The sequence below is a fragment of the Cystoisospora suis genome (assembly GCF_002600585.1).
Source record: "Cystoisospora suis strain Wien I chromosome Unknown contig_900, whole genome shotgun sequence".
Lineage (NCBI taxonomy): Eukaryota > Apicomplexa > Conoidasida > Eucoccidiorida > Sarcocystidae > Cystoisospora > Cystoisospora suis.
Window position 1 is genome coordinate 16939 of NW_027153701.1, and position 15697 is coordinate 32635.

Below are 15697 nucleotides of genomic sequence, written 5' to 3' on the forward strand. Positions count from 1 at the left end.
GAGTCGAGTGATATCCCCTCGAGTGCATGCATGCATGCATCGATTTGGTCCCCGTCCACCACTCATTGCATGCACACAAGTCGGCTTTTTACTCAAGGGGAAAAAAGAGGGAACAGAGAAACAGACTTCGGTGTCCTTTTCTTTCTCGGTAGGACTCTATACTTACGCTGGGATCGTATGTTTTTTTTTTTCTAGAATCAATTTGAACCGAGAGGGTGTATATATACCGCCACTGCTCTTTTTCTCTTCTCTTGTCTCAATCACTTTCTGCCCTGATGAAAATGACTAGATTTTTTTTCATTGTTCCTTTCTCAAAACAGTCCTTGATCGGGAGATCGGGCGAAACTTAGTTCATGCTTCAACACAAATCTACACGCACGTCTACATAGAGATACTGACCCTATAATTCCCGAGCGAGTGATGTACTGCGGATTACTTCGTGGCTTGTGTGTACATACACAAGGTAATGTAGCTGTGTACGCGGTATGTACAGAGGATCCATTCCTACTGAGTTGCCATAGCCTCGGCCCGTTTCACCGGACGTGATACCATTCTCCAGTATCTACTTCCTACTTCTCACTTTAGCTTTGCATATCCTTCCTTAGCTTTTCTCTGTCAGTCTTCTATCGTCTTCTAACTCACATTCGCGAACTAAAGAGATCTTGACACCTGATCAAAGACGAAACGCACTCTTCTTGTCTGCTTCCTTGATCACTCCCATAAACTAGGAATGAGCCTGTCCTCCTAGGACATTCTGAGAGAGGGAATGTAGCACATGTAAAGAAAGCATCTTCTCCTCAAGCTTCGACCGATGATGCTTCTCACCTCGCCCTGTACTGTTTTATTCTGTACATACACTGCGTCACAATGGCGTACAATCTTCTCTTCAGGTTCAAGGGCAGGGGAGAGGGACAGAGAGAAGGTAGCAGAGATTGGAGAAGAAAGAGAGGGCTTATACAGCCACTTAGGAAGGTGAATGAGATGAAGACAAGAAACCTTTCTCTAGAGAGTTGTCGATCTACAGCTAAAAGAGCTAGGGAGAAACGAGCTCCCCAGATAATCACTTCTTTTTGTCCCTGTTGTTACTGTCCTTCTTCCTCCTATTCATCCCTATCAATTTCATCTGAGGTTACTTCGTCATCATGTGTTTCATCCAGTGAAGCGCGTGTTTCTTCGCCCTGCTTTTCCTCGTCCTCCTCTTCCCTCTGCTTTGCGCCTTACACCTCTGTCATCCTTTCCAGTTCAAGGCGACGTTCTTGTTCTTTTTGTCATGGTCCATTTTATTCCTCCACCTCTCTCTCGTCGTCTCCTTCTCCGCCTTCTTCCTTTTCTTCTTTAAGACCGCGCGGCCTGCGTACTCTGTCGTCTTCTTTTCCATACTCTCGGTCCTTAAGTCATTCTTCTTGTCACCAGTCTGTTCGCGGGTTTCTTTCTTCCTTGTCTTTGTCAAATCCGAGACCCATCTCTCCTTCAATTTCACCATTCAGTTCTCCATCTTCCTCTTCTTCTTTATCTCCTTCATTCTTCTCTCTATCTTCCCCTGCTTCTTCGCTGCCGGTCTTCAAAGCTACTTGGCGAATGACGTGTAATTGCCCTCGGTCTCATTCGTACGGCTTGTTTCTTTCTTCCTCATTGAACGCTCCTTCGTCCACAATCTTCACGTATCATTCTTCTGATCTTCTCTCTCCCCTCTCTCCATGTAATCTACAGTTATATACCGCTTGGCATCTCAGCCATCTATCACCTCATCTCTTGTCTCCTGTTGTTTTTCTTTCTTCTTTCAATTCTCGTTGGAACGCCTTTCCTTTGACGTGTCTTCGAAGGTTCTACGCAAGTTCTCTTGTACGCAAACAGGCCGATTCAAAGTATCGCCGTCTTAAAGAAGACAGCGATACTCAGATAGGGACAGTCCCTACTCGGTCGATAAGGGAAGATGAAAAGCAGCAAGCACAGTCTCCTTATGTCAGCAGAGATGGAGAGATTTCGAGCAAAGCTTCTTCAGATACAAATGACGGAATTAAACCCCGAGAAGATAAAGTACTCTCTTTTTTTTCTGAGATGAATGAAGAGGTTGTAGAGGAAGAGCAGCACACAATTCCTAGTCGACTAGCAGGGTCTTTCGCAGCATCATCTTCTTCTCTTCCAGAGGATATACATGAGGAGGATCCCCTTCATCTTCTTGATGAGGCAGAACAAGAGGACAGAGTCGCGTTAGCTTCGAGTGTACAGACAGCTATGCAACGCCTCTGTCGTCTTGCTTACAGTATGAAGGGAGAATCCGTACCATTAAAGAGAGAAGCAAAAAGATCAGGTTCACGCGTACGTAGGTTACAAGGCGCCTTGGATCAAGAAAAGGACGAAGCAGCCAATGGGTGTGGAGATAACCTAGAAGAGAAAGAGAGTGAGGGGAAGAAGGAGAACTGGAGAATGATTAACACCAAGAAAAGAAAGAGAGATCCAACAAGCGCTGTAAAAGATTTGAAAAGGACACACGTACGCCTTACTTGCGAGAAGTCTGTTATGCACCTGACTACCGTGGTGACGCTGATGTGGTTCTATTCATTTGTATTCCCGGTCATCTTTGATTACCGTGACATTTAGACGGCTATGTATGTATATGTATATATAAATATGTAAACAATACTCTCTAATGTCCCTCCGAGCTACAAGGGAGAATGCCAAGATATCTCTGTCTCTGCAACGCTCTTGTCTTTCCTCTTCCAGCCCCAACAGCAGCGCACGGCCTAAAAGTGGTAGCTTGCCTAAGTTATGTATCGGTCTACACAATCCTTCTGCCATCATGTGATGTCTGCAAACTAGCGTATCGAGCGTTCTGTCTTTGCCGACTTTCTCTCCTGCTTCTTCATCATATAGCTCCTTCTTATCAGCTCACTCGCTGGGGCAAGCCGCGCTCCTTACAAGAACGTTAGCCAAGTTTCCTGATGCACACGTGTCTATTATACGTCTATGTCGTCCTCACTCTTTTTCAGCATATTTACGGATGAACAGCATAGATGCCTCCATGTGCCCTGTATCGAGTGTAAGGTAGACGCGGTTGGTGGGTCCCTGCCGGGACTTTTGCTCCGGTGTGAGGACTGCATCCACTCTGGATGCACGTCTACGTATACAAGCCACCCCTGCCGAATATCAACGTACTCTGTTTCTTTTATGCTTCCACTAGTGTACAGACAGCCTCTCTAGTCTATGAGATCGTCTGATACATTTAGAAAAGTACACGTGTGTGAATCGACTCTCTCCCTCTGCTTTTCTCTGTACTGTTCAGTCGATCAGGTTTGCTAGTTAGCCGCATGCACGGGATTCTTTTCGATCTTTGTTTCTTTCCAGATGAGAAGTCAGTTTGGTTGGATTTCTTCCTTTGTTGACATGCATCACATCATGGAAACAAATCCGCAATTCAATGAGGCTGTCCGTGTCCTCGCCGCAATGGAATGCCCTATCATCATCCGCACTAGGAAGCTGTAAGCCTCTATTATTACTAGTGGGGACTCTTGACAAGAGCTAGCTTCTGTGACTTCCCGTGGAATGTATTCACTCTTCGGTTGTCCTTCTTCTTCTCCCTGTCCCAGTAGGCATGCAGCAGAATTCATAGTAAGTCCGTCTATGCGGGGCTATCCGAATGGAACTATATGTATCCGTATATACATTTACATCCATCCTTGATTACATACATATGTACTTGGTCTTTTTCCCCTTCTTCGTCGCCTCGCATGCGGCGAAACAGCGGGGAGTGAAACGAAGAGATTGTAAGGTTATGGAAAGACGGATTCCATTATGCTCGGGGTATTTTCTTGGAAACTGTACGTACGCAGTCGTATGTCTTGATTCAGCACTTCTGTCTTCATCCAGGCAAAGTGAAACAATTTGCCTGCACGTACAAGGTGGTTTGCTTGTACGTGCCCGCGTCTATATACGCAAGTATATTACGTACTCGCAGCCGTCCTGTAAAGACCAGTGGCGGCTTCACAAGAAAAGATGCTTTCTGCGAGGAGACATGCTCAGAACAAGAGCCCCACTGAAGTGCTACGTACTGCATTCACTGAACGGTTTCTCTACTTGAACTTTCTTTCCTTGTCCTACAGAGACAGACAGTTAATCCCTCTATCGCACGGAAGTTCCGCGCGCATTCGCGAGGCAGCAAAGCGCCTTCGTGAAGACCTGGGCATATCAGAACTCCTTGTAAGTTTTCCTTACTCTTCTCTCTCTCCTTTCTGCGGCTCTGTCTTTTGCTCTCCTGCTCCCTACCCCAGTAGACACTGGAAAACTAGGACAAGAACGACATCTGATGATGGTGGTGAACTCTCCCGTTAATTTCTCTAAGGTTAGGTGTTCCTCTCTTTCGACAGTGTCAGCTGTTATTACTTGCATGTGCATACATTATTAGCATATCATTCATAGTCAGTCCCGTGCCGCTTCATCTGAAGCATGTCGTGTTGATCTCGAAGCGCACGTCCCGAGGCTTTTTTTCACATCCGCAGACGTCCTGGCATTCGCATGAAGAAACATGAAGACTCCTCTCTGGCTCTTACATTTGTACGTGTGTATACGGATGTGTAGACGGATATACACTAACGAAGTGTTATACGAAGACAGCTATCTGCGGAGTGGGTTCCTTGTGTGTACGGAGAGGTCTGTATGTATGCGTAGATAAGCGTGTTCCTCTATGTATAGATGGATATACGCTGTACGCAACAGGGGTATGCAAATATATATATATATGGACCTACACTCATACTTATCTTTTGGAAGAGTGTATATGTAAATAGCAACTCTTCCAGGTGTTTCTGGAGCTTCATGAAGAGATAGAACAGTATGCCTCAAAGCCGCCTTGCTCCCTAGCACCTGCGGGGTTTTCATCGTAGCTGTACAGAGTGAACCACCAAGTTCGCACACAATGTACCCTCTCAGCCATGGACAGGCGCCTCGTGTATGCTAGCATGGAGTGTGTTTGTTTGGATGTCTTTCTATATCTTGCTTCTCCCCCCCTTAGACATGCCGTGGGTGTGCAAAGAAGAGTAAGTGCACTCGGTACCGGCAACCGGCCCTTCACTGCCCTACGGCTGAGACTGCTCCTTCTTCCACGAGACTCTCCAATACAATCGATTTACTTTACCTCCTTCTCGGACAGCATATGGTACGGAAGAAGCTCCTCAGAGATAAGGAGTGTATATATACATGCAAGTTCTTGACGAGAGAGCCTCTCCAGTATTTGAGATGCGAAACTACATCTATTTGCTGCAAGGGAACTGTGCTTACTATTCGGAAAGAAGTATATTCTGTGACTTTTAGAGACAGCATATGATCCAACTAGTGTTCCATGACATGGAGGTACACGGTGCTAACGATGAGTTTAAAGAACTCACAGCTAGGCAGATCGACAAGAAACATATACCGATGTCAGTACACATACAAGACAAGTGCTCCGAGAAAAGAAGAGAAGGGCAGAGAAATCCTGAATGTTTGGATCTGAGTTTTTCGTTACCCTATGGTGGTAATGGATTACCCCCTGAACAAACATCCAAACAGTATAGTGAGAAGCGTATCCTGAAAGGGCGTCACCAGTGTGTGAAACGGTCTCCTAGTGAACTTTGCCTTTCCCCGTGCTCGGTCTTCCATTCTTGTGTATAGTGTCGCCGGAGGCAATTGCTTATGGCATGTGATACTGTTAGAGCACAGCTTACAAAAGGGACTTCGGACAAACATCCTTCTGATGATCGTCTGCATCTATTCCACGTCTTTCCTTGTAGGTCTGCCGTCTGTACACCCGAGGAGTTGACTCAAAGACGCCGTTATGGGGTGACGACGAAGATGAGAGAATGGCACATAGCAAAATGCTTTCTGTTTCTCTTCTTCCTTCTACAATGACAGAAAGAGACCTGCAGATGGGTTTGTTAGTTATAGAGACTATAACAAAAATCATCCAAGAAAAACAAGGTGAAGAAAGGGAAAGACGGCAACGGCTCATGGGAGCACGGAGAAATCCATCTTCAGGATCAGCGGAAGAGGAGGTGAACCTTAGATTCAACCCACCTTGAATGGCTTTCATGTTCATAGACTGTGGAACGTACTCTGCGTATCCGTGAGGTGACTGCAAAGCAGCGATGAAGGCAGAGTTACCATCTTGTCTTTAACATAGGTTGCAAGAAGACATGTGCACGTACGTATACACATAGACATGAGTTTGACAAGCATATTCACATACACGCGTGAGTTTCCATCCTCCACATGACGTCACTAAGCTTTACGTGTACTGTAGATAAGAAGTGAAGCGCGGTCTGCTTTGCGGGGCAACTGTTACAGCCATCCCTTCAATGTGCGGAACGACCTAGTATGCATTGAAGTGGCACCTGCGATATATAGGTATCCTTCATATGATCTCTACATATATATCTATATGTACGTGAGTCAAAGCGCCCTCAACATCCCGACGTTCTCTGAGCCAACACCGGTACCAGTGCAGTCAGGAGGGTGCTTCTTTTAACGTGGTGGATACGCAGTACCTGTCTCTTCAGTACTACTCCGCATATAAATATATATTATGCCATCGTGTGACTCTTCAAGGAGAGTTTAACGCACTTGTTTCTGCAGCTCAACGGAGCTTCGGGCGTGGAGCTTTCTGAAGTCTCAGGTGATATGTTAGAGAACAGCTAACAATGCGAAGAGTCGTTATGATGGGTTCTGTTGAATGCCCAAGGCAGGGCATTTGACTGGATCCGGAGGAAACTGTGCTCTCCTTCACGAACGACCGTCTGGACTATGGAGACATGACGCTTTATTGCTCTACCCAGGTGGAAATCCCCCGCTTAAGCATGCACCATGCATGCCTGACTGTTTCAAGTTCCAAACAAGCATTCTACTCTCTTTGGTGGCGTTGCTTCAGGTGAAGTTCAATCCTCTTTCAGTCAAGACATTCAGAGAGTTCATACGCCAAGGCCAAGAGAGACAGAGTGACATTCGAAGGAAACTTCGAGAAGCTCGGGTATGCCTTTTTCTCTTATGTTCCAGCGTTCCTTCTCCGTCAGCCGCTAGTTAGGGCGGGAACAGAGTTTATTTCTGAACATAGTCGATATGTGTTGCTCCAGTCTCTTTAAGGAAGCTGTTGATCTACTTTCCAGTCAGGGGGGAAGTCGTTGAGCACTCTGGTGTAGTATGAGGAGTCTCTTACACGGCCAGACTGTACGGACTGTGAGCGTTGTGCTCTCTGTGTCTGGGTAGGTCGGAGGAGGAGTGCGTTCACACGGTACTTCTTTGTTGCCGGTGAATATGGTTCCACGTCATGAATCTAGCCTATTTTAAGTCTGTGCATGTAAATGTGTATGTACCCGTTGTTCTCGCGTATCTATTGTTAGGGGTCAGAGTTATCTGGATCTGGATGTACATAGACGCTGAAGAGGCATGTAAGGCCTTCCAGGTGCGGCGTTCTCTGTACCTTGGTGGCTCAAAGGCATTGTTGTATTGAATGGGCCGCTTCCATACACGAGGAGTGGAGATCTCTTTCCCTGGGGTCGTACATTTTTTTCCCCGGCTATTGTCGGATACCGGCTGCGCATGCGGCTGCGATGCGCTTCGCTGCTTGGTCCCTTGTGACACGGCTGTAAGATCTTATACGTGTAAAAAGACTCCACGTACAATAACTGTTAGGTGAATCGGTCGGCGTTTGTCCGCACTTACGTCTCTGCGTGTGGCTCTTTAGACAGGTGGATACGGGGCGTGATGTGATGCGTGTTTGTTGGCCAACTTTTGTCTTCAGGCTCTGAAGATGCCTGCATGGATTCGAGAATCTGTGTGTCCGCTTCCCGACACTCGCTTAACGAAGTTCCAAAGACGCCAGGTTCAGCAGCATCGACTCGCTCTTGTAAGGAGAGTCGGAGGAGTGGGGTGTTTCGAGTGGACGACGAAACAAACTCTTTTTCTGATATCTGTTCTCTCCTCGGAACTCTGAGAACGCACTTGTGTGCACGTGATGATGCTTATGCCAAAGACTAGAGATCGTGTTTCTTTTCGAGATAGATGCAAGCTTACATGCCTCTGGGGGGGGCGGGTCACTCGTGGTAGCACGGAGCCCGCGTGTTTCATTTGTATTCTTTCGAGATGTATGTATGACTGCGTGTGAGCTAGCAGGTACGCTGTGGATGGCGTGCCTGGTGTATAGGCTGCGTTTTACGCGGAAAGGAATTGGGTCACCTGTTCACGATCCAATCAGCCCATCTGTCCTCGTTGCCCCCAGCCAAGCAAATCGCTTTCTTGGTTGTTTGGAGTCTATCATTCCTGTGGGAGGAACTATGTGCCTACACAACAGTCTGTTTGCTTGACTGGATATTGCAGACTTGCACCGAAGTTCCTATGTGCAACGGTATCAAGATACCACAGCATTGTCAGTTTACACACTCAGGAAGAAGAGGGATCTACTCAGGTATGCTCCCGAGAGGAAGCGTTTCATTTGGCGTCTACAAGCCACTCAACCGTGTGTAGACACAAACTCTTCCAGTCGTGGTTGCTGTGCATGAATATGCTTTCTTTACGTCAGGATGAACCGGAAGCGGATTGTCCATTAGAGGAAAGCTTCATGTGGGTACAAGAGCCAGATGAGCCTCCTCCTTCAGACGAGCAAGGGGAGGAGAGGATGAAGACGGCAGAAGAAGAAAGAGCGGAGCAAGCCTTGGTTGCTGCCGAAAAACAACAAGAGAAAAAGATGCTCAGCGTGCCGAACAAACAGGCTGTGAGAATATCATTGAGAGCTGCTATGATGTGTATGCTATGCATTGACATAAGCTATACCTCGTTCTCCTTGCGACTGTATACCTGCATGTTCCTGAAGAGGCAAGCGAACATGTCGAAAGAACTGCCTGCATGGATGTCTTCGCTTTCCACCATCGCGAGTGGTTAGGCCTCTTACATGCGGGATGAAGTTGCTTTGTTCTGGGGATTCCCTGTTGGCGCGACAGCCTCCTGAGTGCACAGTATGCACCTGGTACACAGCTGCTGAGGTAGACGTCTATCTCTGACATATCAGTAACTGTAGAGCAGGATCTGTATATCTGTGTCTGGAGTGTGTTCGTTTATGCTCCTACTGTCATACACCTTTCTTTTTTTCTTTCTCCTTTTTCTCTTCGGTTCCGCGTTTTGTTGTCTCGTCCCTTCTTACCGCAGATAAGCATTCTAGGTCAAGGAGACCATGAAAATGCTGTTCCTGCTCTACCCTCCCTCGAAGATCTGCCTATACAGCGGCGTTTCTCCTGGAGGGCTCCTGGAAACTTCTCTCTCAGACAGAAAGTCTTGAGATTCAATCTCCTCTACCACTACTACCTTGAGTATGTGCCTGCCTCCAACACAGCGCCATTCCTGTTTTGGGAGGGGTATATATCTGTGAGACTACTTTGTTCAGTTGTATCTTCGTTCCGGGCAATCTCCGTGTCTCCAGTGCATGAGTGTGTTCGACTCCATTTCTGCTTTTTCGACTGATGGGTCGGTCTCCACGGGTCTCTCTCCAGCATCACACGCCTCCAGGTTGCGTATATGAGTCTGTGTCCTTGGCGTATGTCGGTTCAAGGTGTCTTTGCCTGTGATCGATGACTACTGTCTTTCATACAGCCGTCTTAAGGAACAAGCAAGTCGAATTCGTTCGTTCGATGTTTCCCCGGCCGCGCCCTCTGATACCTCTGCTACCGGAGCTTCATTATCTCACAGCAGTATATCTTTTTCTGAGTCCACACAGGTGAGGAAAGAAGTGCACTGCGCCGGCCTAGTTAGTCAAGGGAGGACACATACATATAAGCTGCACCCGATCGCGTGGGTATGTATGTTTGCCCTCATATCGCGTGGTGCGGAATGGATTCTCGCGTGCCGCAAGCAAGCACTTCCACCTCTAAACTTCAGGTTATCGGATGCTGGTGTGAGATATTAACAGCCTTAGATTGCAATGAGATGATTCTACTCTCAAGTGTTCGCCGTATAGATGATTCGAGCAACTCACTAGTATTAAGGGTCGTCATCGAGTCTATGGGCGCTTTTTCTGAGGTTTCTTCTCCCATTCCTTTCATAACTAGAAAGCCCTTTTCCTTTCACACGAAGATGTGTTCTTAAGACACTTCCCGGGCCTTTGCGGATCTGACTTGGGAGTCACTGGGTGCTTGACTTTCATTCGTTAGCAGCAAGGGTGTGTGTGTTTCCTAGCTTGCCAGATGAGTTTGTAGTCCGACTGTATTCTCTACAGGGAGACTTGAGACAAATCATGACTCTTGATGTGCCTTTTGACTAGTGCTGCGGGGGTGTACGTGCAGCTGAACCCGGAAGACGAGACCACACTTCTTCCCGCCCCACATGGAGGCTACTCTGCTGTTCCTCTATCTGTCTTGGCAGATGACAAAGATGTGCATCCACTGATGCGTGTAGACACGAAGGTAAGACACTACAGCTAGATATGGAAGAACGCCCGCGCACAACAGCTCCACGACGTACTCCAGGTAATCAACAACGGACGCATGCATGTGCGTGTTTGTTTAGCTGACTTCTGGTTTCAGTCTCTGGAAGCTGTTTCAAGATTGGTTACTTGTGTGTAGATCTCGACCCGACAGGGCCCTCTGATACTCCTGTCTGTCCGGCTCAACTCTAGAGATTTTTCATAGGGGTACCTTACCTGACTGAGTCAAACAGGCAGAGACGTTGATGGTATCGGCGGCTTCAAGCACCCTCAGCGCGTCTTCCTCTTTTCTTGTTCAGGCCTTGAAAGGAGTTGCAGTGTATGGACACCTCTCGGTACGACAGCTTGTAGAGACCCAACGACGCGTAGACCGACTATGGCATACCGCGGGCCTCTTTGATGATATGATTCACCGCATTACTGAGGAAGAAGAGCTTACACCGCAGGTAGGTCGGCGCTACAGCTGCTAGTCCGGTATTGTTTCTCTCGACCCTTCTTTCTCAAGTTAAGACCCTCCCATACTGTTACTTTCCGATACACTGGGTTGGTAAGAGACCTACTTCTTGTAGACGACACCCTGAAACTGAGTAAATGAATCGCAGACACTGTCCGTCTGAGTTGATCTAGGTAATCCGCCTTTACAGGCGCTGTCAATGCAGAAAGGTATGAGGCGGAGAACGTGGAGTTGCAGTATTAAGAGGGACTTTGCAACAGAAACAGTAAGAATGTCAGATAGCGCCCTTCTCTCAAGGTCTCTTCAGCTGAAGTAAACAGGAAGTTCTAGACCTATCTTTCCCTGAAGATCTTATGTTGATAAGTCCTTTTGCCTTTGTATGTGCCTATATGGCTGCGGCTGTTTCCAGTCTTCAGCTGGGCCGTCTTCACCTCCTATGCAGCGATTGCATGCGCATGCACGCGCTCAACTGAGGGAATTTGAGCGTCAACGGGAAGAACTTCGACTCGGAGGAAGTGAACGAGGCCCCGGTTGGATGCTTCCACCTCCTGATAGACAAAAACTACTCTCTTCTTCTTCACCGTCTTCTTTAGGGAATCTAGAGGATACTTGTGCTCAGGAAATGCCGGACGTCTCTTCGGTACCGAGTGACGATCGGTTAAAGCAGAAGAAGGATCTGGTGATCGATAATCTTTTACGGAGACCGCAGTTAGATTGTGACAAGAAAGAAGGGCGAAAGAAAGCTTGTACTGAGAGAAGAGGAACGGAGCAGCAAACTTCACTCTCAGAAGAAAGTAATGTATCGTCATTCAAAAGTACGCGATTCCTGGAGAAGCAAAGGCTATGGGAGATCCAGTCTACGGACGTGGTCTCTCCTGCTGCGTCTTCGTCTGCGGCAGAGGGGGAGAGTGAAAGAGGTAGAAAGAAAGAGGAGGACAATACTACTGATCAACGGGCCATTATTCCAAGCACGTTAGATTCTTCCTTGAAAGAGGAGAAAGACGTTGACCTGCCGAGAAAAAGGGATTCGAAAGGTATACAGAACCTGAGAGATATACCCTTGGCGTGGCTGTCATCTCTGCCGCCATCTGGCAGTGCCGATGAAGGTGTTAGGTTATCAAATGTAGACGGGGCATCGGAAATGCAGGAAATGTGTGTAGAAAGACAAAGGGAAGAAGAAGAAGTCCGACAAGGAGAAGAAGAAGATGATGACGTATTCGAAGAGGCGGTTTTCGGAGAAGAAAGAAAGCAACAGAAGTTTATGTGGAGGGAAGCGAAGAGATTCGATGTAGCTAGTCAGGAAAGGAGAAGAAGAGAAGTTCAGGAGACAGTCGAAACGCCTGATACAGTTGAAGAGGTGGAACGTCAGGTGAGTCTTTGTCCGAAAAAGAGGGGATAAGACTTCGCACCTTTGAACACGTTAGAAGAAAAGACCGAGCGAAAGGTTATGCGCGAGCAGACTGCTGGAAGTCTAGTACTAGTGGGATATCTCGGGTGTTTTCTCTGCAGTCGGACGTCAAAAACACGTTTGGGAGTCTTCTAAGTAGCGTCACTGAAGTCTCGTAGCAGGTTCAGATGCTAGTAGGCACGGCTGCATTATGGCCCGCGGGGGGGCCTACAGAGACCAGTTTCCTATCTGCGTTGTACAACAACAGAGTAGGCAGGAGCACTGTTTGTATACCACCACGTCTATGTATATATAGGGAGAGATATAAATGCATACGTACGTACTGCATGAGAGCGCGTAGCTACCCTTGGACTGCGGCGTCACATGGGAAGTGGATGCCGACCCCTAAACTGCCCCTCATTGTGCACTGTGCCAGCCTCGAAGCAAGTAAGGTGAAGTGTATCTACACCGGAAATGTGCGTGTAGTCTGTCAGCAAAGTCGGTGTCGCCCTCCGCGTTCTCGACGTGTACGCGTGCCCTTCCCTGTCTTTCATCAGGCCAGGAGCTTCGAGAGAGCTAAAGCACAAGGTGTGAGCCGCACAGGAGGCAGAGGAAGACGACGTCTCCTAGGAGATCTTCTCGAAGACGCCGACGAAGACCAAAAACGGTTCGAGAGGTGGAAGGTAAGTGACTTACACGTAGATGTTAATCTCCGGGGCGTCGTGTCGGCACATCTTTCAGTAGGCATTCAACATCACTGTGTGAAGGGTGCCTGTGTTGGTTCACATCGCCTTCAGGCGGTTCGGCAGCGGCAGCTCGAAGAGGAGAGAGGAAGAGAAGAAGAAGACGAAGAAGAAGAAGCAGAGCAAGAAGAAGACTTCCACATGGCTGAAGGAGGCGGAAGCTTTGTTACCGGCAAGACCAATACTCTCCGCTTCGCAAAGACGTCGTACAGGGTCGTGGACTGTAAGTCGAGCAAGATGGTCTTTACACTACGCATCTACCTCGATTGTGAGCGCGATAGTTTGTCAGCTGTGAATTGTCCACCCCCACGATCTATGTGTTAAATTGTAAAGCGTTCAGAAGATGATACGATTCTTTGTAAACGCTGTAAACGGATGCTAGGCGGTGAAGCACGAGTGAGCGACCTGAGGGATCGGGTATAAAAGCACGTGGTACTCCGCGTATTGTATGACTGGAAAGAGTCATTACAGTAGCCCTAGTACTGCTTCCAACTTCCGTCCCGTATACTCGTTGGGTCGTACGTCAGAGAAGCGTTCTAGTAGGCGGATTGCAGTTTCTTCCTACAATGACACTTACCGTTTTCAACGAAATGACTTTCTAGTATCACCCCTTGAGGGCACTCCCTCCATATCTCTAGCCATTCTCCTACAAGCGTATTTGTGCGTTTCCATGAAATCTTCCTGCGCGCTCTAAGCCCGGCGAGACGTTGCGCCTACTTGAGAGGAAGTAACTACAGGTGTGCGTAGGGCTGTACAGGCAACGAAGGAGCAAGCCGCCTATGATGCGTGCTGATTCTTTTTCTTCCCGCGCTTTCTTTCTTTTACGCACAGCCCCAACGCAGGAACCCCTCGCTTCGTCCTCTCTCCCTCTACTGTCGCATTTGGATATGCATAGCCAAACAGGATTCGACAGTCAAGCGGCGGATGACGGGCGCGCCCTACAAGAGCTGGAGGGCCTTGAAGATACGGGAAGCTGGAAAGAAATTCTCGTAAGACCAGGACGACTTGACCGTGGAGAGAAAAGGAAGTGTAGGGGGGAAAACGAGGGAATCACCTCAAGGCGAGCCGACTGTGTATACACTGAAGCGAACAATGTGATAAGAAGGATGGCTGCTAAAGATATAACAAAACCAGGAGAAGACCCGGCACTGCGATCGAGTTTCATGCCTTCAGTCGAACTGTCCGCAGACGTTGATCAGAGGGCTTCAAGTGATCTGTGTACTGACAGTGTTGACGTGCAAAACAAAGACAGAGACAGAGCGGAAGAAGATCCAGCAGAGAGAATAAGAAGAGAGGCTGCATCTCAAGATCAAGAGGAAGAGCAGAAGGAAAAGGAGAAGGACGAGATTGCTGAGTCTCCTGGTGGTAATAGTAATACTACAAGCGGGTTAAAGGATAGCGCTCAAGGCGATTCAGCGACGTGTAGAAACAGCGGGGGAAGCAGATTCTCATTTGCTTCTTTATCTTTCGAATGGAAGACGACTCTTGTATCTAAGGATAAGGCTGCAGAAAAGGTCCCGTCATCGGAGGGAGAAGGAGTTGAGACAGTCGCGCAAGAAAAGAACAAGAATGAGAGAGATGAAGTGGTGAGAAATAGCACGATCAAAGATGACGAGGATGTGGCTATGTCTCAGACAAGCCAAGAGAACATCTCGGGGACAGAGGAGAAGAAGAAAGAGGAAGGAGAAGGAGTCGATATCCGAGTAAGAATTTCATCTCCAGTTCTCTCGAATTCGACATCCTTCTCATCCAGGGTACGTCCACTCCTTCGGACATCTTCAGATAGCTTCTTCTATGGAGGAAAAAAGAAGGACGAGAAGACGACTGAAGAGAAGGAAAAGAAAGAAGGAGAGACTTCCTCCCCCCTTGTTCCAGGGGATGAGAGTGCAAATCCCTCTCTGGTCGATTCCCCCTCTCTCTCTGCATCACAGAATGGTGCCATGGATCCTTCTGCAGCTTCTGGAGTTGTCGCTCTTCCTCCAAGCTCTTCTTCCATCGAACATCCTAATGACGGGGAAACCCAAGATAAGGATCATCTTTCGTCTAAAGAACCTCTTTCTCTTCATACCAATTCTTCTTCTTCTTCTATCTCTCCGTCACAGTCATCTTCTTCTCCTCAACAGAAGGATGAAGGAAGGCCTCAGGGACTTCTCCTATTACAGAGAGGAGACGATTCCGGAGCATCGACTTCAGCAGGGGAGACTAATAGTAAGTCGAGTCTCTTCATCCCGGGCAAGGGAGGTCAAGCAGAGGCTTTGTTGATGTCTGCGGCTTCTTCATCTTCGTCTTCTTCTACCTCCTCAGGTAGATTTCTTTCTTTAACTCTTTCTTATCTCTCGCAAGACATCTCCCGTCCNNACAGGAGGAGGAGGAGGGACAGGACCAGGGGGAGGTATCCCACCTAATCCTCTCACGATGGCTATCCCTTTGCATCGAGGCATCGCTAATGCCCCAGCAAGTAAAGGGAAAGAAGAAGAAGGACAGCCACAGAAAGAAGAAGGACAAGGTCACCAACAGAAAGAAGGGAGAGGATGTGTCGAGGATCAAACAGAGAAAGGACGTCTAGGAGAAGAAGTATCTGGCAGCTCAGGGAGAGATGCACGTGTGAGGAGGCCTCATGAATGTTCTCCTCCGTCGACTTGTTTTACGTCCTCGTCTTCTTCATCTTCTTTTTC

At 47.9% G+C, this 15697-nt stretch overlaps 1 protein-coding gene across 1 annotated transcript in view; it reads left to right on the forward strand.

The window, feature by feature from the left end:
- Positions 1–113: 113 nt before the first annotated feature.
- CSUI_002159 (uncharacterized protein) overlaps positions 114–15697 on the forward strand; it is a gene marked incomplete at its 3' end in the record, with an annotated part of 22802 nt that continues 7218 nt past the window's right edge. Inside the window, exons 1-16 of the mRNA XM_068062361.1 lie at positions 114–2493; positions 3346–3479; positions 4101–4197; positions 5009–5152; positions 5766–6026; positions 6899–6997; positions 7769–7873; positions 8546–8737; positions 9169–9329; positions 9610–9733; positions 10299–10418; positions 10738–10884; positions 11302–12261; positions 12837–12962; positions 13077–13245; positions 13854–15326. Of these exons, the coding sequence (XP_067925664.1) occupies positions 868–2493; positions 3346–3479; positions 4101–4197; positions 5009–5152; positions 5766–6026; positions 6899–6997; positions 7769–7873; positions 8546–8737; positions 9169–9329; positions 9610–9733; positions 10299–10418; positions 10738–10884; positions 11302–12261; positions 12837–12962; positions 13077–13245; positions 13854–15326 (5938 nt within the window). The 5' untranslated portion in view covers positions 114–867. The remainder of the gene's footprint in view (positions 2494–3345; positions 3480–4100; positions 4198–5008; positions 5153–5765; positions 6027–6898; positions 6998–7768; positions 7874–8545; positions 8738–9168; positions 9330–9609; positions 9734–10298; positions 10419–10737; positions 10885–11301; positions 12262–12836; positions 12963–13076; positions 13246–13853; positions 15327–15697) is intronic.